The sequence below is a fragment of the Plecotus auritus genome (genome assembly GCF_963455305.1).
Source record: "Plecotus auritus genome assembly, chromosome: 3".
NCBI lineage: Eukaryota > Metazoa > Chordata > Mammalia > Chiroptera > Vespertilionidae > Plecotus > Plecotus auritus.
The window spans coordinates 108,186,203-108,213,607 of record NC_137772.1 but is presented as its reverse complement, the minus strand read 5'-3'; the positions used below and the strand labels follow the sequence as shown (position 1 = coordinate 108,213,607).

Here is a 27,405-nt window from a genome sequence, read left to right as displayed (position 1 = left end):
CTGTCTTACATTTAAGTCCTTTAGACATCTTGAGTTTGTTTTTGTGTATGGTGTAAGTTGGTGATTTAGTTTCATTTTTTTACATGTATCTGACCAAATTTCCCAGCACCATTTATTAAAGAGACTGTCTTGACTCCATTGTATGCTCTTGCCTCCTTTGTCAAATATTAATTGAGCATAATGGCTTGGGTCGATTTCTGGGTTCTCTATTCTGTTCCATTGGTCTATATGTCTGTTCTTGAGCCAATATTAGGTAGTTTTGAGAACAGTGGCTTTGTAATTTAGCTTGATATCTGGTATTGTGTTCCCTCCAACTTTGTTCTTCTTTCTCAGGATTGCTTTAGCTATTTGGGATCTTTTGTTATTCCAGATGAATTTTTGGAGAGTTTGTTCTAGAACTTTGAAATATACCATTGGTATTTTAAAGGCGATTGTATTGAATGTATAGATTGCTTTAGGTAGTATGGACATGTTAATGATCTTGATTATACCAATCCATGAACATGATATGTTCTTCCATTTGTTTATGTCTTCCTCTATCTCTTTTTTCAATGTCCTGTAGTTTTCCGAGTACAGGTCTTTTATGTCCTTCGTTAAGTTTATTCCTAGGTATCTTAATTTTTTTGGTGCAATGGTAAATGGGGTTGTTTTTTTCGTTTCTCTTTCTGTGAGTTCATTATTGGTGTATAAAAAGGCCATAGATTTTTGGGTGTTAATTTTGTATCCTGCTACATTGCCAAATTCATTTATTAGGTCTAGTAGTTTTGTGATGGAGTCTTTGGGGTTTTCTATATATAGTATCATGTCATCTGCGAATAAGGACAGCTTTATATTTTCTTTTCCAATTTGGATGCCTTTTATTTCTTCTGCTTGTCTGATCACTATGGCTAGCACTTCCAGTACTATATCCAATAGGAATTTTGAAAGTGGGCATCCCTGTCTTGTTCCTGTTCTTAGGGGAAATGGTTTTAGCTTTTGCCCATGGAATATGATGTTGGCTGTAGGCTTGTCATATAAGGCTTTTAATATGTTGAGGTATTATCCCTCTATTCCCACTTTGCTGAGAGATTTTATCAAGAAAGGGTGTTGGATTTTATCAAATATTTTTTCTGCATCAATTGATATGATTATGTGATTTTTGTCTCTCAGTTTGTTTATGTGATATATCACATTTATTGATTTGCAGATATTATACCATCCTTCCATCTCCGGAATAAATCCCACTTGGTCATGGTGTATGATCTTTCTAATGTAATGCTGAATTCAATTTGCTAGAATTTTGTTGAGGATTTTAGCATCTATGTTCATCAAGGATATTGGCCTGTATTTCTCTTTTTTTGTGGTGTCTTTATCTGGTTTTGGGTTTAGGGTAATGCTGGCTTCATAGAAAGAGCTTGGAAGTGTGCCTTCCCCTTGAATTTTCTGGAATAGTCTGAGGAGGATAGGTTTTAGTTCCTCTTTGAATGCTTGGTAGAACTCCCCTGTAAAGCTGTCCGGACCAGGGCTTTTGTTTGCTGGAAGATTTTTGATCGCTATTTTAATTTCTTCGGTAACCTATTCAGGTTTTTTTTATTCTTCTTGGTTGAATTTTGGGAGCTTGTATTTTTCTAAGAATATGTCCATTTCGTCTAGGTTGTCCATTTTGTTGCAATAGAGTTGTTCATAGTATTTTTTCAGAATCTTTGTATTTCTGTGGGATTGGTTGTTACTTCACCTCTTTTATTTCTAATTTTTTTTATTTGGGTCCTCTTTCTTTGCATCTTGGTGAGCCTGGCTAGAGGTTCATCAATCTTGTTTATCCTTTCAAAGAACCAGGTCTTGGTTTTGTTGATCTTTTGTATTATTTTTTTGGTCTCTATGTCATTTATCTCTTCTCTGATCTTTATTATTTCCTTCCTTCTGCTTATGCTGGGCTTTTCTTATTGCTCTCTTTCTCACTCTTCGAGTTGTAGGGTTAGATAATTTATTATCATTTTTTCTTGTTTTTTAGGTAGGCCTGTAGAGCTATGAGCTTCCCTCTCAAGACTGCTTTTATTGTGTCCCATAGATTTAGGATGGTTGTGTTTTCATTGTCATTTGTTGCCATGATACTTTTTATTTCTTCTTTGATCTCTCTGGTAACCCAATCATTGTTTAGTAGCATGCTGTTTAGCCTATAATTGTTTGATTTTTTTATTGTAGTTGATTTCTGGTTTTATGCCATTGTGATCTGAGTAGATGCTTGATATGATTTCTATCTTCTTGATTTTGAAGAGACTTTGCCTGTGTCTCAATATGTGGTGCAGGGGTCCTCAAACTTTTTAAACAGGGGGCCAGTTCACTGTCCTCAGACCGTTGGAGGGCCGGACTATAGTTCAAAAAAAAAAACTATGAACAAATTCCTATGCGCACTGCGGGCCCAGGACGAGTTGGCTGCTAAGCAGGCCAGGCAGCGGCACCCGGTGGGCCAGATAAATGTCCTCGGTGGGCCGCATGTGGCCCGCAGGCCGTAGTTTGAGGACGCCTGATGTGATATATCTTTGAAAATGACCTATGTGCACTTGAGAAGAATGTATATTCTGTGGCCTGGGGGTGAAATGTTCTGAAGATGTCAATTAATTCCATCTTATCTAGTGAGTCATTTAGGATAATGTTTCTTTGCTGCTTTTTTTGTTTAGAGGATTTGTCCAGTGGTGTTAGTGTGGTATTAAAGTCCCCTACTATGATTGTATTGCTGCCAGTCTCTCCCTTGATATCCTCCAGAAGTTTATTTATGTATTTGGGTGCGTATATGTTTACCAGAGTTATATGTCCTTGTTGAATTGCTCCCTTTCCTATTATGAAGTGGCCTTCCTTATCTCTTGTTATGGCCTTCACTTTGAGGTCTAATTTGTCAGATATAAGTATTGTTACCCCAGCTTTTTTTTTTTTCATTTCAATTTGCCTGAAAAATCTTTTTCATCCCCTCTCAAGTCTGTGTGAGTCCTTTGTTCTGAGATGGGTTTCCTGTAGACAGCAGATATATGGGCCATGTTTTCCACTCAGCTACCTATGTCTTTTGATTGGGACATGTAATCTACTTAGATTTAAAGTTATTATTGATAGGTACTTGTTTGTCACCATTTTTATTCTTTATGCCCGTGTTTCTTCTTTGCCTCCTATTTCTTCTTCTTCCAGCAGACCCTTTGGCATTTCTTGCATTGCTGGTTTGGTGCTAATAAACTCCCTTAGTCCTTTTTTGTCTGTAAAGCTCCTGATTTCACCCTCAATTTTGATTGATAGCCTTGCTTGGTACAGTATTCTTTGATTCAGACTTTTGCTTTGCATGACTTTGTATATTTCATTCCATTATCTTCTGGCCTGATGTGTTTCTGTTGAGAAATCACTTGATAGTCTGATGGGAGATCTTTGTAGGTAATTTTCTGTCTCTCTTAGCAGCCTTTAAGATTCTTACTTTGTCATTCATGTTTGCTAATTTAATTATAATGTGCCTTGGTGTCGGTCTTTTGGTGTTGATCTTGATTGGGACTCTGTGAGCTCTTTGGACTTGCGTGAGTTTTTTCTTCCCGATATCAGGGAAGTTTTCTGTCAATATTTTTTCAAACAAGTTTTCTATCCCTAGCTCAGTTTCCTCTCCTTCTGGCACCCCTATTATGCGGATGTTGTTTCGTTTCATGTTGTCCCACTGTTTCCTTAGGCTCTCCTGTTTTTAAAATTTTTTTTCTAGATCAGGGGTGGGCAAACTTTTTGACTCGAGGGCCACAATGGGTTCTTAAACTGGACCGGAGGGCCGGAACAAAAGCATGGATGGAGTGTTTGTGTGAACTAATATAAATTCAAAGTAAAGGAGCGGAGGGGAGAGCAAGAGAACCCACCGCTCTTTTGGCTCTGCGGGCCGGATAGAACAGCCAAACGGGCCGGATCCGGCCCGCGGGCCGTAGTTTGCCCACAGCTGTTCTAGATGCTGCTCTGCTTGTCTATTTTTTCCTCCCTTGTCTTCTAGCTCACTGATGCAGTCCTCCACTTCTACTTGTGTACTGTTTATGCTTTCTATTGAGTTCTTTATTGCAGCAATGTTATTTGTCATTTCTTCTTGGTTCTTCTTCATTTCCTCTTGGTTCTTACACATATTGTTGAATTTGTCTTCCAATCTTTTCAGCTTCCTTATGACCATTTCTCTGAATTCTTTCTCTGACATATTGCTTGTCTCTATTTCATTTATTTCCTTTCTTGGTGAGTCCTCTTTTTCTTTTGTATGTAGGCTGTTTCTTTGTCTCCCCATGATCTTTTCTCTCAGGGTGTCTGGTTATGTAGCTCTCTCTCTCCTGCATTGACTTAAAGGCAGAAAATACAAAACGACAGGATACAATGCACAGGGCACCAAACACAAATGTATTCACGATGCTAATAATTCCAAATAAAGATGACCACCAGAGAAAAGAGAACTACAGGATAGAATAGAGTACAAAATGATATTGAGAAAAGGAAAGAGAGAAAAGAAAGTGAAGAAGGGGGAAAATACATACATACATATATATATATATATATATATATATATATATATATATATACACACACACACACACACACACACACACATACACACACACACACACACACATACACACACACACACACACACATACACACACACACACACACACACACACATATAGGTGTGTGTGTGTGTGTGTGTGGAGAAAAGTCCAATAAAACAACTGATCCTAAAAATGCAAACAGCAAACACCCAGAGATGATTGCAAACAATAAATAACAGCTAATCCAAAAAATGCAAACAACAAACACCCTGATGAATCTGAGGAGGCAGAGCTTTCTCTAGGCGATATATGACCTTTCCGTCCATGGATTGGCTCACCAGCTGTGTTTAATTCACCAGTTCCGGGTGGGTGTTGTTCGATTCAGCTGTTCCTTCTATCTGCTCTGTGAGAAGGTGCAGGGCCCATCCGCGTATTCAGCACCGTTTTGTCTCCCGTGGACAGATTTTTGAGGTGCCCATGGTCAGGGAGGCTGGAGTTCCGGTGTTCATGGGTTCACAGCTGAGGCAGCTGGTCCCTGGGCATTGTGGTTGTAGTGTCCCGGGAGGTATATGAGGTCTCCCTGGTTGAAGGTAAGGCTAGGCTTCCGATCACAGCTAGTCTCCCCTTCAAGATGTCACAGTCTCTGCTGCAGAGCCACCTGCTCCGGGAGAGATTTCAGCAGTAGAGGCTGCCCGGCCAGGGGAGCCCGGTCCACCAGTCCCCAACAGTCCTGTGGAATGTAGCTGTTCCTCTCTCACAAATACAGACGCTCTCTGCACGTCCACGCACTCTCCTCTTGTTCTCTCACACTCTATATTACAGCCTGCTGTCCCATTGGCAGCCATCTTGGATCTTCTGTTTTGAGTTTATTCTAGTTTATGGTGTAAGTTCATGGTCAAATTTCATTTTTTTTGTATCTATCTGTCCAGTTGTCCCACCACCATTTATTGAAGAGACTGTCTGTACTCCATTGTATGCTCTTGCCTCCTCTGTCAAATATTAATTGAGCATAATGGCTTAGGTCAATTTCTGGGATCTCTGTTCTGTTCCATTGATCTTTATATCTGTTCTTGTGCCATTACCAGGCTATTTTGAGTACAGTGGCTTTGTAGTATAACTTGATATCTGGTCTTGTGATCCCTCCACCTTTTTCTTCTTTCTCAAGATTACAGTGGCTATTTGGGGGTCTCTTTTGGTTCCATATTATGTGTTCTAGATCTTTGAAGTATGCTGTTGATATTTTAATAGGGTTTGCATTGAATGTATAGATTTCTTTGGGTGGTATGACCATTTTAATGATGTTGAGTCTACCAATCTATGAACACGGTATATTCTTCCACTGGTTTATATCTTTATCTCTTTTTTCACTGTCGTGTAGGTTTACGAGTACAGGTCATTTACATCCTTTGTTAACTTTATTCCTAAGTATCTTAATATTATTTTGTTGTTGCAGTGGGAAATGGAATTGTTTTTTTAGTTCCTCTTTCTGATAATTCATTTTTGCTGTATAAAAATGGCATCAACTTCTGAGTGTTATTTTGTATCCTACATTGCCGAATTCATTTATTAAGTATCATAGTTTTTTGGTGGAGTCTTTAGGATTTTCTGTGTACACTATTACATCATCTGTGAATAATGACAGTTTTACTTCCTCCTTTCAAATTTGAATGCCTTTTGTTTTTTCTTCTAGTCTGATTGCTATGGCTAGTACTTCCAGTACTATATTGAATAATAGTGGTGAAAGTGAACATCCCTGTCTTGTTCCTGTTCTTAGGGGAAATGGTTTTAGTTTATGCCTGTTGAGTATGATGTTGGCTTAATTTTGTCATATATGGCCTTTATTATGTTGAGGTATGATCCCTCTATTCCCACTTTACTGAGAGTTTTTATCAAAAAGTGGTGTTGGAATTTATCAAATGCTTTTTCTGACATCAATTGATACGATCAAGTGATTTTTATCTTCCAATTTGTTTATGTGATTTATCATATTTATTGATTTCGGAAGACTGTACCAGTCCTGCATTCCCAGAATAAATCCCACTTAGTCATGGTATATTATCTTTTTTAATGTATTGCTAGATCCGATTTGCTAATATTTTGTTGAGGATTTTAGCATCTATGTTCATCTGGAATATTGGCCTCTAATTCTCTTTCTTTGTGGTATCTTTATCTGGTTTAGGCTAATGGTAGCCTGGTAAAAACAGCTTGGAAGTGTTTCTTCCTCTTGGATATTTTGATATAGTTTGAGGAGGATAGGTGTTAGTTCTTTGAACGTTTGGTAAACTCCCCTGTGAGACCATCCATACCCAGGCTTTTGTTTGCTGGGAGTTTTTTTATTACTGCTTTAAATTCATCAGTAGTTATGGGCCTATTCAGGTTTTCTGATCCTTCCTGATTAAGTTTTGGAAGATTGTATTTTTTTTGGTGTTAAGTCCATTTTGTCCAGATTGTCCAGCTAGTTGGAATATAGTTATTCATAGTATTTTTTTTACAGTCCTTTGTATTTCTGTGGGGTCAGTTGTTAACTTTGCTTCTTTCATTTCTGATTTTATTTATTTGGGTGCTCTCTCTTTGTTTCTTAATGAGTCTGGCTAAAGGTTCATCAGTTTTATTTATCTTTTCAAAGAACCAGCACTTCGTTTTGTTGATCCTTTGTTGTTTTTTTTTTTTTTTTTTGGCCTGTCATTTCTTTCCCCTCTGATCTTTATTATTTCCTTCCTTCTACTTACTCTGGGCTTTTCTTGTTGGACTCTAATTCATTTAGTTGTAGGGTAAGGTAGTTTATTAGTCTTTTTTCTTATTTCTTGAGGTAGGCCAGTAGTGCTATGATCTTCCCTCTCAGGACTGTTTTCACTGTGTTCCATAGATTTGGGGTGTTTTGTGTTCATTTTCATTTTATTCCAGTAAGTTTTTTATTTCTTTCATGATCTCATTGGTAACCCATTCATTGTTTAATAACATGCTGTTTAGCCTCCATGTGTTTGAATGTTTCTGAGTGTTCTTATTTTAATTTTTTAATTTCATGCCATTGAGACCTGAGAAGATGCTTGATATGATTTCAATCTTCCAGAACCTGTAGAGACTTTGTTTCTGACCTAACATGTGGTCTGTCTTTGAAAATGTCTCATATGCCACTGAGAAGAATGTATTTTCTGTAGCTTCATGGTGAAATGTTCTGTAAATGTCAATTAATTCCATGTGATCTAGTGTGTCATTTACAATCACTGTTGATTTTTTGTCTAAAAGATCTATCCAGTGATGTCAGTGGGGTGTTGAAGTCTTCTGCTATGACTCTCTCATTTTGAATCCCCCAGAAGTTTTTTATATATTTGGATGCTCCTGTATTGGGTTCATGTATGTTTCTCAGAGTTACATCCTCTTGTTGTATCGATCCCTTTAGTATTATGATCGTTGTCTCTTATTATGGCATTCATTTTAAAGTTTATTTGGTCAGATATGAGTATTGCTACCACTTTTATTTTTCATTTCCATTTGCCTAGAAAATTTGTTTCCATCCTTCCATTCTGTGTAAGTCTGTTGTTCTGAGGTTAGTGTCTTTTAGATAGCACATATATGGGTCATGTTTTCTTATCCATTTAGCTACTCTATGCCTTTTTATTGGCATAGAGTAAGCCATTTACATTTAAGGTTATTATTGACTAGAGGCCCAGTGCATGAAATTCATGCACAGGGAGGGGGGTTGTGTGTCCCTCAGCCCAGCCTGCACCCTCTCCAATCTGGAACCCCTCAAGGGATGTCCGACTGCCCACTTAGGCCTGAACCCAGGCAGTCGGACATCCCTCTCACAATCCAGGACTGCTGGCTCCCAACCGCTCGCCTGCCTGCCTGATTGCCCCTAACCGCTTCTGCCTGCCAGCCTGATCACCCCCTAACAACTCCCCTGCCAGCCTGATAGACGCCTAACTGCTCCCCTGCTGGCCCGATTGCCCCTAACTGCCCTCCCCTCCCGGCCTGGTCACCCCCAACTGCCCTCCCCTGCTGGCCCGGTTATCCCTAACTGCCTTCCCTTCCCTGGCCCGGTTATCCCTAACTGCCTTCCCTCACCCCTAACTGCCCTCCCCTGCAGGCCTGGTCCTCCCCAACTGCCCTCCCCTGCAGGCCTGGGTCCCCCCCAACTGTCCTCCCCTGTAGGCCTGGTCGCCCCCAATTGCCCTCCCCTGCAGGCCATCTTGTGGCGGCCATCTTGTGTCCACATGGGGGTGACCATCTTGTATGTTGGAGTGATGGTCAATTTACATATTACCTCTTTATTATATAGGATAGGTACTTATTTGGTTCCATTCTTACTCTTTATGCCTATAGTGTTCATTTCGATTGAGACATCTCTGTGTTTCATGAACTTGAGTGACCTTTTCCTTTCACCAGGTTAGGGAAATTTTCTGCCATTATTTCTTCAAACAGGTTCTCTGTTCCTTTCTCAGATTCTGCTCCATTTGGTACCCCTATAATGCCAATGTTATTGCGTTTGATGTCCCAGAGTTCCCTTAGACCCGTGGTTGGCAAACTGCGGCTCGCAAGCCACATGCAGCTCTTTGACCCCTTGAGTGTGGCTCTTCCACAAAATACCACGGCCTGGGCAAGTCTATTTTGAAGAAGTGGCATTAGAAGAAGTTTAAGTTTAAAAAATTGGGCTCTCAAAATAAATTTCAATCGTTGTACTGTTGATATTTGGCTCTGTTGACTAATGAGTTTGCAGACCACTGCCTTAGACTATCCTCCTTTTTAATTTTTTTTCCCATTTGCTGCTCTGAATGGTTTCTTTTCTTTTTTCTACCTAGTCTTCTAATTTACTGATTTGGTTGTCAGCTTCTTCTAGTCTACTGTTGAATCCTTCAAGAGTGTTTTTATTTCAGCTATGTCATTCTTCATTTCTAATTGATTTTGATTTAGTTTCCACCTCTCATTTCAAGTTGGTGTAGCTTTCATTAAGACTCTTACAATTCTCATTAAGTTTCATATAATTCTCATTAAGTTGCTTGCAGTTCTCACTGAATTATTTGAGCACCCTTATTACCATTACTTTGAATTCTTTATCTGATAAATTACTTGCCTACATTTCATTTTGTTTCTTTTCTGGCAATTCCTCCTTTTCTCTCATTTGGAGATTTATTTATTTATTTACTTACTTACTTACTTGCTTATTTATTTATTTATTTAGCTCCCCATTTTTGCTGTCCCTTTGTTTTTGCTTCTGCATATTAGGTCAAATTGCTATGTCTCCCACACTTCCTTCAGTGGTCTTATATAGTAGGTGGTTTGTGGGATCCTATAGTGTAGTGGTCGGCAAACTGCGGCTCATGAGCCACATGCGGCTCGCAAGCCGCGGTTTGCCGCTCTGTTGACTAATGAGTTTGCTGACCACTTCGTTAGGGAAAAACACTTAAAAAACATTTTAATAATGTACTAATGTCTTTAACCTGAAGTCAAAACTTCTGGGTAAGGGTAATGCCTTACGCAGTGGTCGGCAAACTCTTTAGTCAACAGAGCGACAAACTGCGGCTCGCAAGCTGCATGCTTGCGAGCCAGTTTGCCGACCACTGCTATAGTGTATTGTCTTAGATCTGCTGAGCTGGGTGCTATAGGAAACCCCCATACTTAACTTATTTGGTTTCTCCTATTGTAGTTGTGTCTTGAATTTTGTTGTCCCTTTCATGGATGGCTGACTATGTAGCTCACCCCCAACTATGTAGTATGAGCTGTTGTGGAGGTGCTGATCGAACAGAACAAAATACAACACAACAAAACATGAAACAAAAGAAACAAAGCAAAAGCATACACAAGACCCCTACAGCACCAACAGAAGAAACCCACAGGGAATTAGGAAAGAAAAAAGAGAGTAAGAATGATAGAAAGGGGGAAAAAGAAAAAACATGAGAAGAAAACAAACAAAAAAAAGCACAACCACAAAACAAACAAAAAAAAATGAGGGGGAAGAGATATGTAGATGCAGAGCATTTCTCTGCCCTCAGCTAGACAGAGATCCTTGTATGGAGACCAGTGAGTTTGGCTGGCAACCTGTATTTTTTTATCAGCTCTCCTGTTCAGGGAAAGAGTACCACCTGTCTGGTTCCCAGGATAGTGGGGCAGAAGGCACCTCCCTAATCCAGTCACTGCAGCTTCTGAAACTGTTCAAATCCTTCGACTTGGCCTCTATTTTTGTTTCCTGGAAAAGCTCAAATGCAGGGTGTGGTATGGAGGGCTCCTGAGGGTGGTACAGGCTGTATTACCTAGGGCGGGTGTGTTTTTTTGTTTTGTTTTTTTTCTTTTCTTGCCCTGTTGCTACTGGGAGTAGCTAGCTCCTCTCAGGAAAAATGGCTGTTTTGTTTTGGGGCCTACGACCAAATATGCTTTTCCACATCTCTCCACAATGCTTCCCACACCAGCCTCTCCTTAGGGACCTCCTCCACGTCTCCCTCCCTGCACCAAAGCCTCGGGTGAGTAGCTGTAAATGAAAACTCCTGTGCTCTGTGGGGTTTTTTGTTTTTGTTTTGTTTTAAAAAAAAAACACACACACACACAATAAAAACGAAACTGCAGCTTTCTGTCCAACTTATTCCCATCTACAAGCTCCAGACTGCACCCTGGCCAGCAATCCTGCCATCTTTCATGGCTGGATGTTACATGGGCCACTGATCTCGACTCTAGTGCTCTGGGCTGTGGAACTCAGCCTAGGTTTCAGGCTTATATCTTCTGAGGAAATAGAGATCTCTCCTCACTTGGCCTTCCACCCTGCTGCCATGCCGCCCCTGTAAGCTGGGTCACCTCTCAAGACCTCGCCCTTCCTACTCATCTCCAGGTGTTTTCTGTCCTTCTTTGATATGTCTCCTCCTCAGCTGAACCTCAGTTGGTAATTCCAGGTGAATGTTTTCCAATTTAGTTGTATTTCCAGTCTGGCCCTGTGACGGGGTACACTACAGATCTGCCTTGTCAGCCAACACTTTCTCCTCCAACCTTTGCCATTTTAATATGTGTGCCCCTTTGGATTCATCTTGTGTTGAACTCTCTGCACTTCCTGGACTTGCATGTCTCTTTACTTTACCAGGTTAGGGAAGTTTTCAGTCATCATTTCTTCAAATGGGTTCTCAATCTCTTGTTCTCTCTTTTCATCTCTGGGTATTCCTATAAGGCGAGTGTTGTCATGCTTCATATTGTCCCAGAGGTCCCTTTAACAACTATCCTCATTTTCTTAAATTCCTTTTTTTTATTACTCTGTTTTCTTTTTATTGGGTGGTTTCTGCTACCTAATCTTCCAAATCACTGACTCAATCTTCTACTTCATCTAACTTACTGTTGATTCCTTCTAGTGTATTTTTCATTTCAGATATTGTATTCTTCATTTCTGACTGGGTCTTTTTTATAACCTTTTTTATGTTTACTATCTTTTTTACATTTTTTATTGATTTTAGAAATAGGAAGGGAGTGAGAGAGAAAGAGAAACATCGATGATAGAGAAACTGATTGGTTGCCTCCCTTATGTATCCTCACCTGGGGATGGAACCCACAACCCGGGTATGTGCCCTGACTAGGAATCAGACCTGTGACTATTTGGTACACAGGACGATGCTCCAACTAACTGAGCCACACTGGCCAGGGCACATTTTCATTTATTTAGTTTTATTGTAAGAATACAGTGTATAATACACATAGCATACAAAATATGTGTTAATTGACTGTCTAAGGCTTAGACTCTAAGCTTTCAGTAACTTCTAGTCAGCAGTGGGCTATTAGTAGTTAAGTTTTGGGATTGTTAAAAGTTATATGTGATTTTCAGCTGTGCAGGGGTCGGTGCCTCTAACACACCTTCCCCCACCTCATTGTTCAAAGGTCAACTGTACTTGAAAAACATGTTTGTAAAGTGATTGTATTTGTGAAATGTCTTTATTTGCATCCCTGTTTTTTTAGGATCCTTTGGTCATACTATTAAAAAATATAATTCCTTTGGTGATCTTGTTCAAGTCTTGGGTACCCCAGGCAAAAAAGGCACTGGTTTGAATCCCCTGCAGTTTGATAACCCTGCAGAATTATATGTAGAGGACACAGGAGATATTTACATTGTGGATGGAGATGGAGGATTGAATAACAGATTGATCAAGTTGTCCCAAGGTACATGGCTTAATTTTAATGGTATTATATAAGAACATTATTTAACAAGTTGGATTTAATTTGTTTAATACTTGATATAATGTTGTAACTATTGAATATGAATCTGTAAAGGGCTCTGATTTTTTATTACCAGGAAAAAAATCAGAACAGATGTGTGGGATGGCCAATAATGAATGATTCTGATAATAGATTTGCTTATTCACCAAAAGCTAGGTGTTTCCTTTGAAATGAACTGGAGGCAGTATGAGAACTTAGAGTGGACTGAAGAAATAAATGGTTATTCTGTCCAATTAAGGATTGAGAGTTCAGAAACCTGGCATTCCAGAGCTATCATGCAACTAGATTGATCTGCAAGTGTTTTTGTGTATGTTTGTTTTTAATCCTCACCTGAGGATATTTTTTTATTGCTTTTAGATAGAGTGGAAGGGGTTGAGGGGAGAGAGAGAGACACGGAGAGAGAGAGAAACATCGATGTGAGAGAGACGCATTGATTGATTTGCCTCCAGCACGCACCCTGACCAGGGCTGTGAATGAACCTGCCATCCAGGTATGTGCCTTTGACTGCGAATCCACCCATGACCCTTCAGTGAGCTAGCTGACACTCTAACCATCAAGCCACACTGGCCCAGGCAATCAGCAAGTGTTTTATTGAATTCCCTGCTCTGCATCCTCAGTAGTATTTTAGGTGCAGGTTTATTATAAATAAAACAGTTAAATGTTACTCTGGTATTGATTGTTAATCATATTAATAAAATGATTAAAAAAAAGAAATTACTATTGACTAGAGAATTTGGATAAGAATTCAAGAAGGAAATAGTTCTTGCACTAAGCTGGTTTCAATGGGAGGATAAGAGCAGGATAGGAGGAGCATTCACAAGCCTTTACTAAACAGTCTTCAGGTGATGATAGTAGATCTTCTTTAGGAAAGGATCTTAAGATGCATTTTATAGAGTCGAAAATAAGATTTTGGATATCTTTGAGAGTTTATGTTGGGAAAATTTAACTAGGGCCAAAAACAAACAAACAAAAAAGCAGCTGACATCCCAGCATTATAGCTAGAGTTTACTGAGGGAACTTACATAGGAGGCACGTCCCAGGGAGGCAGCAAGAAGATATGCATATCCTTCAAGCTGCATGGTAGGTGCTAAAGAATTATATAGAAAAGGCCGGAATGAATAGGGTTACCAAGAGGAAAAGGCCTTGCAAGCTTGCCATGGTCAGGGCAACCGCCTGTTCCAGGAACCAGCATGCTTTTGAGCATAGGAGAGGGGTAGATCAGACAGTTTCTGAGGGGATTTATGAAAAACAATCTGGGCCAGATCTAGCTCATGGTCTGGCAGTGGTCATGTCATGGAACAGTCTCTCCTCTAAGGATTTGAAGCTTTGATTTGCCTATAAAGAGTCTTTGTGGCCCTGGCTGGGTAGCTCAGTTGGTTAGACCGTCATCCCGATACCCCAAGGTTGAGGGTTCAATCCCCAGGCAGGGTACATATAAGAAGCAACCAATGAACACATAAATAAGTGGAACTACAAATCGATGTTTCTCTCCCCCTCTGTTCCTCTACCTTTCTCCCTTTCTCTGTCTCTCTAATTCAATAAAAATTTTAAAAGAAAAAGAGTCATTGCTGTTTTTTAGTAGAAAAGTGATGCTATAGAAGCAAAGTTTTTACAAGATATAATACTATATCAGGATATATTTGTGGTAAGTTCTGTCATGTGAAAGCTATGTAGTTAATTTATCACTTAGTAACTGAATTTGGTTGGTGATAGTTAAAGGAAAGGTGAGGTGGAGCTAAAGTAAGAATCTGAAAGTTTCTATGAAAGAAAGAAACAAATTTAGGAGATGGATTGAATATGGCTGCATTAGCTTCTTGTGGGTGCTGCAATAAATCACTAAAATTAGATGGCTTAAACAGAATTTTATTTGCTCGTGGTTTGGGAATCCAGAGTCTGAAATCTATAGGGCAGGTCATTCTCCCTTTAAAGGCACCAGGGGAGAATCCTTCCAGCCTCGGGTGGTTCCAAACACTTTTTTGACTTTGACAGCATTGCTCAGTCTCTGCATCTGTCTTTACATGGCCTTCTTCACTGTGTGTCTCTGTATCTCAAGTCTCCCTCTCCTCTCATTGGATTGAAGATGCACCCTAAATCCAGGATCACCTTGTCTCATAATTCTTAACTATTTCTGCCAAGACCCTGTTTCCAGTAAGGTCACATTCATAAGTACTGGAGGTTGGGACTTGATCATATCTTTTCAGGGGGCCACAATGTAACCGACTACAGGGTAGTAAATGAGATAGACCATAGAAACATAATGTGAATATTTGAGCTCAGAGGAATGGTAAAACCAAAGAACAGGTTAGTTGGCAAGCAGAACCAGTTTAAGGAAGAGGTTGACATGAACCCTAAATGTTTGAGTGATGAAAAATTCACATGTAGATAACCATTAAAGAAGTAAATTAATTGCTTGAAACAGAAAGAATTTGTTTTTGTAAAGCCTAAGAATTAGGCAAGTCCTACATAATAAAAGCATAATATGCAAATCAACTGGACAGAGGAACGACTGTTCGCTATGATACCCACTGACCACCAGGAGGCAGATACTCAATGCAGGAGCTTCCCCCTGGTGGTCACTCCGCTCCCACAGGGGGAGTGTCACTCAGCCAGAAGCCGGGCTCATGGCTGGTGAGGGCAGGAGTGGTGGCAGGAGCCTCTCCCGCCTCTGCTGCAGGCGGATGGTAAGGAGCGAGGGGTCCTGGACTGCGAGTGGGATGTCTGACTCCCCCCTGGGGGGGTTGGGCCTAAGCCATTAGGCGGACATCCCCCAAGGGGTCCCAGACTGGAGAGGGTGCAGGCCAGGCTGAGGGGGTCCCTCCCCCCCCCCAGTGCACAAATCTGTGCACGGGCCTCTAGTGGGTATATAAACAGAAAGGAAGGAATCTACACTAATAAAAGGGTAATACGCTAATTAGACCAGACATCTTCCGGACAAAGCCTGGCAGCAGGGGCTGAGGCAGAGGCGGTTAGGGGTGATCAGGCTGGCAGGGGAGCAGTTAGCGGGCGACCAAGCCAGCAGGGGGGGCAGTTAGGGGGCAATGAGGCAGGCAGGCAGGCTAGCAGTTAGGAGCCAGCAGTCCCAGATTGCGAGAGGGCAGTCAGACATCCCCCAAGGGGTCCAGGATTAGAGAGGGTGCAGGCCGGGCTGAGGGACAATCCCCCTCCCGTGCACGAATTTCGTGCACCGGGCCTCTAGTGGAGTTATAATTGAAAAATTTGCATCCTATGACATAAAATACAACATGCAAATGCATAAGGTATTCTCTATGATATGTTGCCCTGACCATATATGTTTATCATTTATAGATTTCATGATGCTTTGGTTGCATGGAGAAAATGGGACAGGGCCTGCTAAGTTCAACATACCTCACAGTGTTACAGTTGATCCATCTGGTCGGGTAAAAATACAGTGTCATTGTATCTGGAAATCGGTCTCTGGATGTGTTTGTATGTTTGTGTGTGTCTAAGTGTACATATGGATCTTAGTGCATCTGTTCATGTCTGGACATCTGGATATGCATGTATATTTTGGATGTGGATATGGATGTATGTATTATACTATGTCTTGTCAGTATTTCTGAGACTGGGTATATCCAACATATTGTCTTATAAATATTTGAGTCCTATAAAGAAAGTATTTTCCAAATATTAGAAATGAGCAAAATAAATTTTATATTCACTTAAACGGTAGAAGGAACACATAATGGAATAGAATATAAGGAATGTTACCTGATTTAAAATAAAAAATAAAAAAGAGTTGCTCTCCTACTAGGAAAACTACTATGAGTATTTAAATATATTTTTAATTCTAGAATTAAACAAAGTTACTCCTAGAATGTATTGGTCAAAAGACAGATAGAAGAGGTTAATCTTGGAAGCTTGAAAACAGAGCCACCTAGCCAAACTTTTATTTTTACTAGCTGTACTCTGTCTAGGGAACAGAGAGCTTTAACCAGCAAATTGTAATTTATTTCCTTTCACCCCTATCAACTATCACTCTTTTGCTTTTGCACACCTTTAAACATGCATATTCTTTGGGGTTACCTTTCTATAACCAAACCCTAACCCAAAACGTTATCATTAGTTTCTTCTTCTGGTTTCCTGTAGTAGACAGTACTTCCCCAGTACAGTAACTACTAGAGGGCCCGGTGCATGAAATTTGTGCACGGGGGGAAGGGTGTGTGTCCTTCAGCCCAGCCTGCACCCTATCCAATCTGGGACCCCTCGAGGGATGTCCCGACTGCGGTTTAGGCCTGATCCCTGTAGGACATCCCTCTCACAAACTGGGACTGCTGCCAGCCTGGTCACCCCCAACTGCCCTCCCCTGCAGGCCTGGTCCCCCCTAACTGCCCTCCCCTGCAGGCCCAGTGCCCCCCAACTGCCCTCCCCTACAGGCCTGGTCCCCGCCCACAACTGCCCTCCCCTAAAGGCCTGGTTACCCCCCCCCCCAACTGCCCTCCCCTGCTGGCCTGGATTCCCCTAACTGCCCTCCCCTGCTGGCCCAGTCACCCCTAACTGCCCTCTTCTGCAGGCCTGGTCTCCCCCAACTGCCCTCCCTGCTGGCCCAGTCACCCCTTACTGCCCTCCCCTGCCAGCCATCTTGTGGTGGCCATCTTTGACCACATCTTGTGCGAGGGTGTGAGGGTCAATTTGCATATTACCTCTTTATTATATAGGATAATAGAATGACTTAATTGTTTCCCCTAATAGAATGTAGGTTGTATGAGGGTACATATGAATTTCTTTTGTTTTATATCTTAGTGCCTAGTACATAGTAGTCATCTTACACCTATTTGTTAAATGACTAAATGTCTTGGTACGCAATGGATGCATCAGACTATCTTTGCTTCATGCCATTAGAAATTTAATCCATTTCCACTTATTCTTTGCTCAGCAAGCAGCCTTCTGGATTATGATTTGGTTTCCTATTTGACAAAGTAAGAATGTCTTGATCATAAAAATTTTCAAGTATTTTCTATCATAGATAGGAAGATAACTGAACTTGGTATGTTATTTGGGAACTAGAAAGTTAGAACTAACTTGTCCTCATGGGATAAGAACATCAAATTTCTGAGCATGCAAGACAAAAGCCCAGGTAAATTCACCATGGTGAGAAATGTTATTTTGAGAGGACTTGGAGAATGAAAGAGTTATTTCTGCATATTTAATCCCAATCCTAGGAACTAAACTATATTTCCTCCTTGGTCATTAACCTAAGACTGTAATCACAAAATCAATTACCTTATTTAGGGATCAACAACCTTCCTCAAGAGATGCAATGATTCTTTGTTTCTGATTAAAGATGAATTCAGTGGCTACCAAAACTTAATACACATTGATAAAGATATAATCAGGGTTACCCTGAAAAAATAGTCCCTGAATCCACAAACCCTGGAAATCCAAAGATCCTGAAGTAGAGAGGTAGAGGTCAGTTGGGTTGGACCAGCCTTCCAGTCCATTCTTTATAGCTCTACAACCCTAGCCAAGTGTTATTAAAAATGGTTTCACTGGACATAAGCCATGGGTTGCATACATCACGTAGAATACTTGAAATGTAATTTAGAATGTACCTTCTTATAACAGAAGTTTCTTTAACAACAGGTTTATTTTAGGTTTGCAGTCTAGAGCAAACCTAAAATAAACTTGTTAGTCTACTGTCATTCTTTGTTTGTAATTAAAATCTCACAAGCTTCCTCTTTAAATGGTTCAGCATTTTGGACATAACTTGGTAAATAACAGGTAAAGGTTAAATGATAGTGCAGTCTGAATGAATACCTGGCTTTCCTGTAGGCTGAGCTCCCGAGAAGCAAAGATACTTTCCTTTCTTTATTTCCTGGCCCAGGAACCAACAAGTTGGCAGTACTTGGTGACAGTGAATGTTAGTTAGAATAATGAATGAATACTGTTGCTTCAGTATCTTCAAATCATCTGCATTATATTGGAGTACACTAGTATTTTAGTTATTCAAATGTTTAGTATTAGCTGACACAGCATTATAGGCTTTGGTTTAAGATAGATGGCCATAAGTGGTTTTCCCACTTATATAAGATCACTTCAATATATTTAACCTTTCTGAACTTTAATTTCCTATCTGAAATGGGTTTTTTAATCTTATTTGGGGACCTCTAAGTACTGAATTAAATAATGTATGTGTGATTAATAAAAGTAAACATTCATTCTCTCTCTTCTCGTCTTTTTTCTTTCTTTTCATTATGATGTAGATCTTTTCTAGCAAAATTTTCTTTTTTTGGTTTCTCAGGTATGGGTTGCTGACCGAGGAAATAAAAGAATTCAAGTATTTGATAAAGACACTGGAGTGTGGTTAGGAGCATGGAATAATTGTTTCACAGAAGAGGGACCTTCTTCAGTCAGGTAATTGTTCCCTTTTATTTTAAAACTCTGGCTGGGTGCACAAAATTTGTGCACGGGGGAGGGGGGGTGTCCCTCAGCCCGGCCTGCACCCTCTCGCCCTCTCGCAATCCGGGACTGCTGGCTCCTAACCGCTCACCTGCCTGCCTGATTGCCCCTAACCAGTCTGCCTGCCGGCCTACTCGCCCCCAACAGCCCCCTTGCCAGCCTGCTCACCCCCAACTGACACCCCCCCCCCACCGGCCTGATCACCCCCAACAGCCCCCAGCGGCCTGATCACCCACAACTGCCGTCCCTTCTGGCCTGATCACCCACAACTGCCCTCACCTCTTGGCCTCTAATGGCCTCTACCTCGGCCCCACCACCATGGCTTCGTCCAGAAGAACGTCCAGAAGGTCTCCTGGAAGGTCTCCCAGTCTAATTAGCATATTACCCTTTTCTTAGTATAGATAGAGGGCTGGTGCACAGGTGGGGGCCGTCTGATTTGCCCTGAAGGGTGTCCCGGATCAGGGTGGGGGTTCTATTGGGGGGCAGGGCGGCCTGGGCAAGGGGCCTGTGGTGGTTTGCGGGCCGGCCACGTCCCCATTGGGGTGGGGATTCCCACTGGGGATGGTGCCAGCTTGGGTGAGGGGCTGGGGCAGTTTGCAGGCCAGCCACGCCCCCATGGGGTGAGGGTCCCTGCTGGAGGGGTGTGGCCAGCCTGGGTGAGGAGCTGAGGGCTGTTTTCAGGCTGGCCACACCCCCTTCAGGGTGGGGGTCCCCACTGGGGTGCCTGGCCAGCCTGGGTGAGGGGCTGATGGCTGTTTTCAGGCTGGCCATGCCCTCCAGCGGGGACCCTTACCCCATGGGGGCGTGGCCAGCCTGGGTAAGGGTCTGAGGGCCATTTTCAGGCTGGCCACACCCCCTTCAGGGTGGGTGTCCCCGCTGGGGTGCCTGGCCAGCCTGGGTGAGGGGCTGGTGGCTGTTTGTAGGCTGGCCACGCCCCCCCAGCGGGGACACTCACCCCAGTGGTGGCGTGGCCAGCCTGAGTGAGGGGATGAGGGCCATTTTCAGGTCCCTCCCTCAGCGGCCGGCCTGGGCTACCCAAGCCTCATGTATGCTCAGGCCAGCTCCTTGGCAGCCACCCACAGGCCCCTCCTTCAGCCGCTGGCCAGAGCAGGCAGGAGGCTTGTATTCCTCAGTCACCAGGGGTTACCCAAGCTCCTGCTTGCTCTGGCTTGCTCCGGCTTGCTCCGTGGCTGCCGCCCACAGGCCCCTCCTTTCAGCTGCCGGCCCAGGCAGGCGGGAAGCTTGGCTTCCTCTGTCGCCAAGGTCAACCCAAGCCTCCCGCCTGCCCCAGCTGGCTCCATGGCCGCCACCATATTTGTCCTGCTAATTTGCATATTTCCTCCTGATTGGCTGTGGGCATTGCAGAGTGACGGTTAATTACCATATTGCTCTTTTATTAGATAGTATGCTTGTTTATTTGCTTTATGTTAGGTTCTCTGAAAAGCTAGCTGAAAGTTTAAAATATTTATTGTTAGTTTTTAGCAGGGAAAAGTGGGGAGGGAAACTAGTATACAGAAAACATATAATTATATTTTAAATTCTAGGTAGTTCTATTCCCAGTGCACCATGTGACCCAAATATATGCTGGACCTCTTCTAGAGATTTTCCTTGAAATGCATTTGGTCAATTTTAAACAGAATGAAAGTAAAAACTTTGATTCTGTAGCCTAACATAGATTCTTTATTACTTTCATTTTGTATAGAACTATAATAATGTTATTTTTTTTAATTAATTTAAGTTAAGCTTTGGCTATGTCTACCTTCACAAATCTCTTGTACCCACATTAATAGAATTAGGTCAGTTTAAAATTATCTTTTAAAGAAACCTTTAACACTCAATCTGGCCTTCTCTGTGAGTCCTTCTGATTCTTGTTTTCAGTGACTCTCCCATGCCACTGGTCCCTGCTCTTAAACCCTTAAGAAAGTACACCTCCTTCCCTAATCACTCTGTATCCTTTGACCCTTCTTAAAGTTTTATCATGGCCTCTATAATTACTTGTCATTCTGTTTTAGCTCTATTTGTTTCATTGTTTATTCTCCCACTAGAATAAAAGGCAAGAGAGTAGAGATTTGGGTTTCTTGCTCACAACCATATTCCTGGCACCTAGAATACTGCAGGCATGCTAGGAATTCAATAGTTATAAAATAAATGAATGAATCAATCAATTTAGTAAGCAGTTTGTTATATATATTCATATGTGAAACATTGTGCTTTTTGCTCTTTTTTTGTTGTTGTGTATATGTTTGTGTGTGTGTTACATTTTTAAAAAAATATTGGGAGCAGGTAAAAACTAATCCAGTATATTATGAATCTAGAAAATATGCTGCAAATAATTTATCAACCAGAGAGATAATAAAATAATTTGGGGGAAATAAAAGCCTTCAGCAAGTAGATACCTGCTGTTGTTTAGCACTGGTGGGGATAAAAATGTTGAGAAAATAAACATTTATGATAATTTTACATTAATTTATTATGTCAAATGTGTTCTCTTTAGATTTACTCCTGATGGGAAGTATTTGATTATAGCCCAGCTGAATCTTAGCAGGCTCTTATTTGTGGCAGCACCCCCAGTGGGAAGCATTGGCTACTGTTCTGTGATAAGCTCAATCCAACTAGCAGATCAAGTTTTACCTCATCTCTTAGACATCAGTGGAAAGACTGGAGCAATATATGTAGCAGAAATTGGAGCAAAACAAGTACAAAAATATGTCCCTTTGAAAAGCTAATTTCCCATCATTCCATTTATAATGTGTCTCTCCCTGGAGATCTTTCAAATGAAGGTTCAGATTCTTAAATTGACTGTTAAGTAATGTTCAAGCACAATAATTCATGTTTTAATTTTACCCGATCTAGTATCAGAAAATTTGTTTTTATAAAGTCATTAAGAATTTTAGGTTGTGTCACCATTCTTGTACTTAATTTTACTTATCTTATAAATCCATTCGATATTTTAATGAAACAAATGTAACTCTAAAAAACATGGGGTCAAAAGAGGGACTAAAGTGGTAACCTAGTTATTTGTCCTGATAAACTAATTATCCTTGGGAGATGGGGGAGAAACAAAAATTAAAAAAATGGGTTTTTAGGATAATTTATTGAATTTTACGTGAAGACTACAAACCTCCAGTTCACATTATATAAAATGAAGTGCTTAAAAGATCAAGTCAAAGTGCTGTGGTTGGATCCAGGTTCCTTGTCTTGCAGAATCAAAGAATGAGTTGGTGGATAAAGAAGGTAAGTGGAAGCAAAGTTTATTGATAGACAGACTCCCTGCAGTAGGAGTGGCCCCAAGTGGATTGTCACTGAAGTTCCTTTATTTAAAGGCAGATATATGCCTTGCTGGCTCTTATTTTTTCTTCTTTTTTTTGCCTTTATTGATTAAGGTATTACATATGTGTCCTTATCCCTCCATTGCCCCTCCCCACACCTCCACGCATGCCCTCAACCCCTGGTATCTGAGTCCATTGCTTAGGCTTATATACATGCATACAAGTCTTTTGGTTGATCTCTCCGCCTTACCCCACCCTCCCCTACCTTCCCTCTGAGGTTGGATGGTCTCATCGATGCTTCTCTGTCTCTGGATCTTTTTTTGTTCATCAGTTTATGTTCTTCATTATATTCCACAAATGAGTGAGATCATGTGATATTTATCATTCTCTGCCTGGCTTATTTCACTTAGTATAATGCACTCCAGGTCCATCCATGCTGTTGCAAATGGTAAAAGTTCCTTCTTTTTTATAGCAGCGTAGTAGTCCATTGTGTAGATGTACCACAGTTTTTTTTAATCCACTCATCTGCTGATGGGCACTTAGGCTGTTTCCAAATCTTAGCTATTGTAAATTGTGCTGCTATGTACATAGGGGTGCATATGTCCTTTCTGATTGCTGTTTCAGCTTTCTTGGGATATATTCCAGGGTTTAATCTCCAAAATTTACAGGGAACTCATACAACTTAACAAAAGGAAGATATACAACCCAATCAAAAAATGGGCAAAGGACCTAAGTAGACACTTTTTTTTTTTTAAATATATTTTATTGGTTTTTTACAGAGAGGAAGGGAGAGGGAGAGAGAGTTAGAAACATCGATGAGAGAGAAACATCGATCAGCTGCCTCCTGCACACCACCTACTGGGGATGTGCCCGTAACCAAGGTACATGCCCTTGACCGGAATCGAACCTGGGACCTCTCAGTCCGCAGGCCGACGCTCTATCCCCTGAGCCAAACCGGTTAGGGCTAAGTAGACACTTTTTGAAAGAGGACATAAAGAAGGCCAAGAGATAAATAAAAATATGCTCCAAGTCACTAATCATCTGAGAGATGCAAATCAAAATGACAATGAGGTACCACCTCACACATGTCAGAATGGCTATCATCGACAAATCAACAAACGACAAGTGCTAGAGAGGATGTGGAGAAAAAGGAACCCTCGTGCACTGCTGATGGGAATGCAGACTGGTGCAGCCACTGTGGAGAACAGTATGTAGTTTCCCATAAAAGTTAAAAATGGAACTCCCATTCGACCCAGTAATTCCAAATCATTACTCTTACAAAAGTTCGGGATTTTACTTGCAAAGGAAAAAGAAATGTGGAACTCTCTAATAATATTTAATATTAAAATCATTTTTGCAGTTATATTTAGCTTTTTGTTTTCTTCATTTTTCAATTACACTTGATATTCAATATTATTTTTTTATTAATTTCAGTTTTACAGAGCAGTGGATAGACATTGATATAATTTACAAAGTCATCCCCTCATAATTCTTGTACCCACCAGGTATTATACATATCATAATATTATTGATTAGATTTGCTATGCTGTACTTTATATCCCATGACTATTATTCTTTAATCCACTCATCTGATGATAGATATTTAAGCTGTTTGCAAATCTTAGCTATGGTAAAATGTGCTGCTATGAACATAGGGGTGCATATATCCTTTCTGGTTGGTGTTTCTACTTCCTTGGGATATATTCCTAGAAGTGGGATTACTGGGTCAAATGGGAGTTCCATTTTTGGTTTTTTTATGAAGCTCCATACTGCTCTCCCCAGTGGCTACACCAGTCTGCATTGCCACCAGCAGTGCACGAGGGCTCCCTTTTCTCTGCATCCTCACCAGCACTTGTCATTTGTTGATTTTTTGATGATAGCCGTTCTCACAGGTATGAGATGGTACCGCATTGTCGTTTTGATTTGCATCTCTCAGATCATTAGTGACCTTGAGCATGTTTTCATATGTCTCGGCCTTATGTTCTCTTTTGACAAGTTTCTATTTAGGTCCATTGCCCATTTTTTGATTGGGTTGTTTATCTTACTTTGTTAAGTTGTATGAGTTCCCTGTAAATATTGGAGAATAAACCCTTACCAGAGATAATATTGGCAAATACGTTCTCCCTTGCAATGGGCTTTCTTGTTGTTGTTGTTTTTTTTTTAATTTTTTTAATAAATCTTTATTCAGATTATTACAATTGTTTCTCCTTTTTCCCCCCATAGCTCCCCTCAACCCGGTTCCCACCCCACCTTCTGCCCTTACCTCCTCCCCACTGTCCTCATCCATAGGTGTATGATTTTTGTCCAGTCTCTTCCTGAACCCCCCATACCCCTTTCCCCCTGAGAATTATCAGTCCATTCCCTTTCTATGCCCCTGATTCTATTATATTCACCAGATTATTCTGTTCCTCAGGTTTTTAATTCACTAGATTTTTAGGTTCACTTGTTGATAGATATGTATTTGTTGTTCATAATTTTTATCTTTACCTTTTTCTTCTTCCTCTTCTTTAAGAATACCTTTCAGCATTTCATATAATACTGGTTTGGTGGTGATGAACTCCTTTAGCTTTTTCTTATCTGTGAAGCTCTTTATCTGCCCTTCAATTCTGAATGATAGCTTTGCTGGGTACAGTAATCTTGGTTGTAGGTTCTTGCTATACATTACATTGAAAATTTCTTACCACTCCCATCTGGCCTGCATAGTTTCTGTTGAGAAATCAGCTGACAGTCGTATGGGTGCTCCCTTGTAGGTAATTAACTGTTTTTCTCTTGCTGCTTTTAATATTCTCTCTTTGTCTTTTGCTCTTGGCATTTTAATTATGATGTGTCTTGGTGTGGTCCTCTTTGGATTCCTTTTGTTTGGGGTTCTGTGCGCTTCCTGGACTTGTAAGTCTATTTCTTTCACCAGGTAGGGGAAGTTTTCAGTCATTATTTCTTCAAATAGGTTTTCAGTATCTTGCTCTCTCTCTTCTTCTGGCACCCCCATAATTCTGATGTTGGTACGCTTCAAGTTGTCCCAGAGTCTTCTTACATTATCTTCAACTTTTTGGATTTTTTTTTTTGCTTTTTGCTTTTTCGGTTGAGTGTTTTTTGCTTCTTTGTATTTCAATTCTTTGACTTGATTCTTGTGTTCCTCTAGTCTGTTTTTGGGTCTTGGTATAATATTTTTTATTTCAGTCAGTGTATGTTTAATTTGTAGTTGGTCCTTTTTCATATCTTTGAGGGTCTTGTTATATTTATCAGCCTTTTCTAGGATATTCTTGAAAAGCCTTATAACCGTGGTTTTGAATTCTATATCCAGTCGTTTGTTTTCCTCCATTTCTTTTGTTTGTGATCTGTTTCTTTGAAGCCGCATTTTCATTGGTTCCCTGAGTTGGTAGGGTAGATTTGTGTGCTAGGTTTCCTATATGGCCCAGTGGGTCGGCCTCCCCAGTTAACCTTAGGTGGACACACTTGGTGCACCCCTTTGTGGACTGTGTGTACATCCTTGTTGAAATTACGTCTTGATTGTTGTTGGTATCACTGGGAGAAATTGACCTCCAGGCCAGTTGGCTGTAAGGATCAGCTGTGTCTACGCTGGGAGAAGTTTGGTGCTGGAGACAGCCATATAGGATTAGACTTGCCAAATTGCAATAGCCTCTGTGCTCAGCTTGGATGGGGTGGAGTCTCAGGGCGGAGCAGACAGTCTTGGCTTCCCGTCAGCCTTGCCCTTGCACACACGCGCGCGCCTCCAGACCTCTGCCTTCCCCGGCTCCCGAGTCTCTGCCCGAGAGTCTAGATTCCCCCCACAAGAGCGTGGGTCTCCCGGGGCTCACCTGGAACTGGGGTTCAGTGCAGTCAGAACTGGGGCTCAGTGCAGTCAGGAGCTTCTGACTCCCACTAGGGAAAGCCTGTGGCAACCTCCGCAGCCTTTGTGCGCACTGGCACGTGCGCGCCTTCAGACCTCTGCCTATCCTGGCTCTCGAGTCTCCGCCCGAGAGTCCAGATTCTTCCCGCCCCCCCGTAAGAGCGTGGGTCCCCAGGGGCTCGCCTGGAACTGGGGTTCAGTGCAGTCAGAACTGGGGTTCAGTGTGGTCGGGGGCTTCCTTCCCTCTTCCGCCAGAGAAAGTCAGCCAGGCTCTCAGCCGCCCTTCCTCTCTGCGCGCACAAAGACCCTTTGCCGTACCTCCAATTCTCTGAGCTTTTCTCTTTCCTTCTAGTTGTAGAATTTTCACTCAGCCAGCTTTCCTGTGGTTCTGGATGGTGTCCGTTCTGTCTTTTAGTTGTAGTTTTGAAATTGTTGTGCGAGGCAGCAGTTTAGGTGCTTACCTATACCGCCATCTTGGTTTCTCTCTTGTTGTTTTGTTGATGGTTTCTTTTGCTGTACAGAAGCTTTTTATTCTGATGTAGTCCCATTTGTTTATTTTCTCTTTAGTTTCCATTGCACTAGGAGCTGTATCAGTGAATATATTGCTTCAGCAAATATATATTGCTGCCTGTGGATTCCTCTAATATTTTTATGGTTTCCTGTCTTATGTTTAAGTTCTTGATCCATTTTGAGTTTATTTTTGTGTATGGTGTAACTTAGGGGTATAGTTTCATATTTTTTGCATGTATCTGTCCAATTTTCCCAACACCATTTGTTGAAGAGACTGTCTTGACTCCATTGTAGGTTCTTGCCTCCTTTGTCAAATATTAATTGCGCATAGTGGTTTGGGTTGATTTCTGGGTTCTCTACTCTATTCCATTCATCTGTATGTCAGTACCAGGCAGTTTTGAGAACAGTGGCTTTGTAATACTGCTTAATATCTGGTATTGAGGTCCCTCCTACTTTGTTCTTCTTTCTCAGGATTGCTTCAGATATTCAGGGTCTTTTTTTATTCCAGATGAATTTTTGGAGAGTTTGTTCTACGTCTGTGAAATAAGCTGTTGGTATTTTAATTGGGAGTGCATTGAATCTATGGATTGCTTTGGGTAGTGTGGACATTTTGATGATGTTGATTCCACCAATCCATGAACATGGTATGTTCTTCCATCTGTTT

At 41.2% G+C, this 27,405-nt stretch overlaps 1 protein-coding gene across 7 annotated transcripts in view; it reads left to right on the top strand.

Moving 5' to 3' along the window:
- Positions 1–27,405, top strand: part of NHLRC3 (NHL repeat containing 3) — a 150,936-nt gene that overhangs the window by 6,064 nt on the left and 117,467 nt on the right. For 5 of the 7 annotated variants that reach the window (XM_080659401.1, XM_080659399.1, XM_080659405.1 and 2 more), the window contains 4 exons: positions 12,441–12,641; positions 16,005–16,096; positions 18,958–19,070; positions 21,610–22,132. In XM_080659401.1, coding sequence (XP_080515527.1) covers positions 12,441–12,641; positions 16,005–16,096; positions 18,958–19,070; positions 21,610–21,841 — 638 coding nt within the window. In that variant the 3' untranslated portion in view covers positions 21,842–22,132. Of the gene's footprint in view, positions 1–12,440; positions 12,642–16,004; positions 16,097–18,957; positions 19,071–19,328; positions 19,475–21,609; positions 22,133–27,405 lie in introns of those variants that run through there. The other 2 variants (XM_080659404.1, XM_080659402.1) reach the window with 2 other exon arrangements.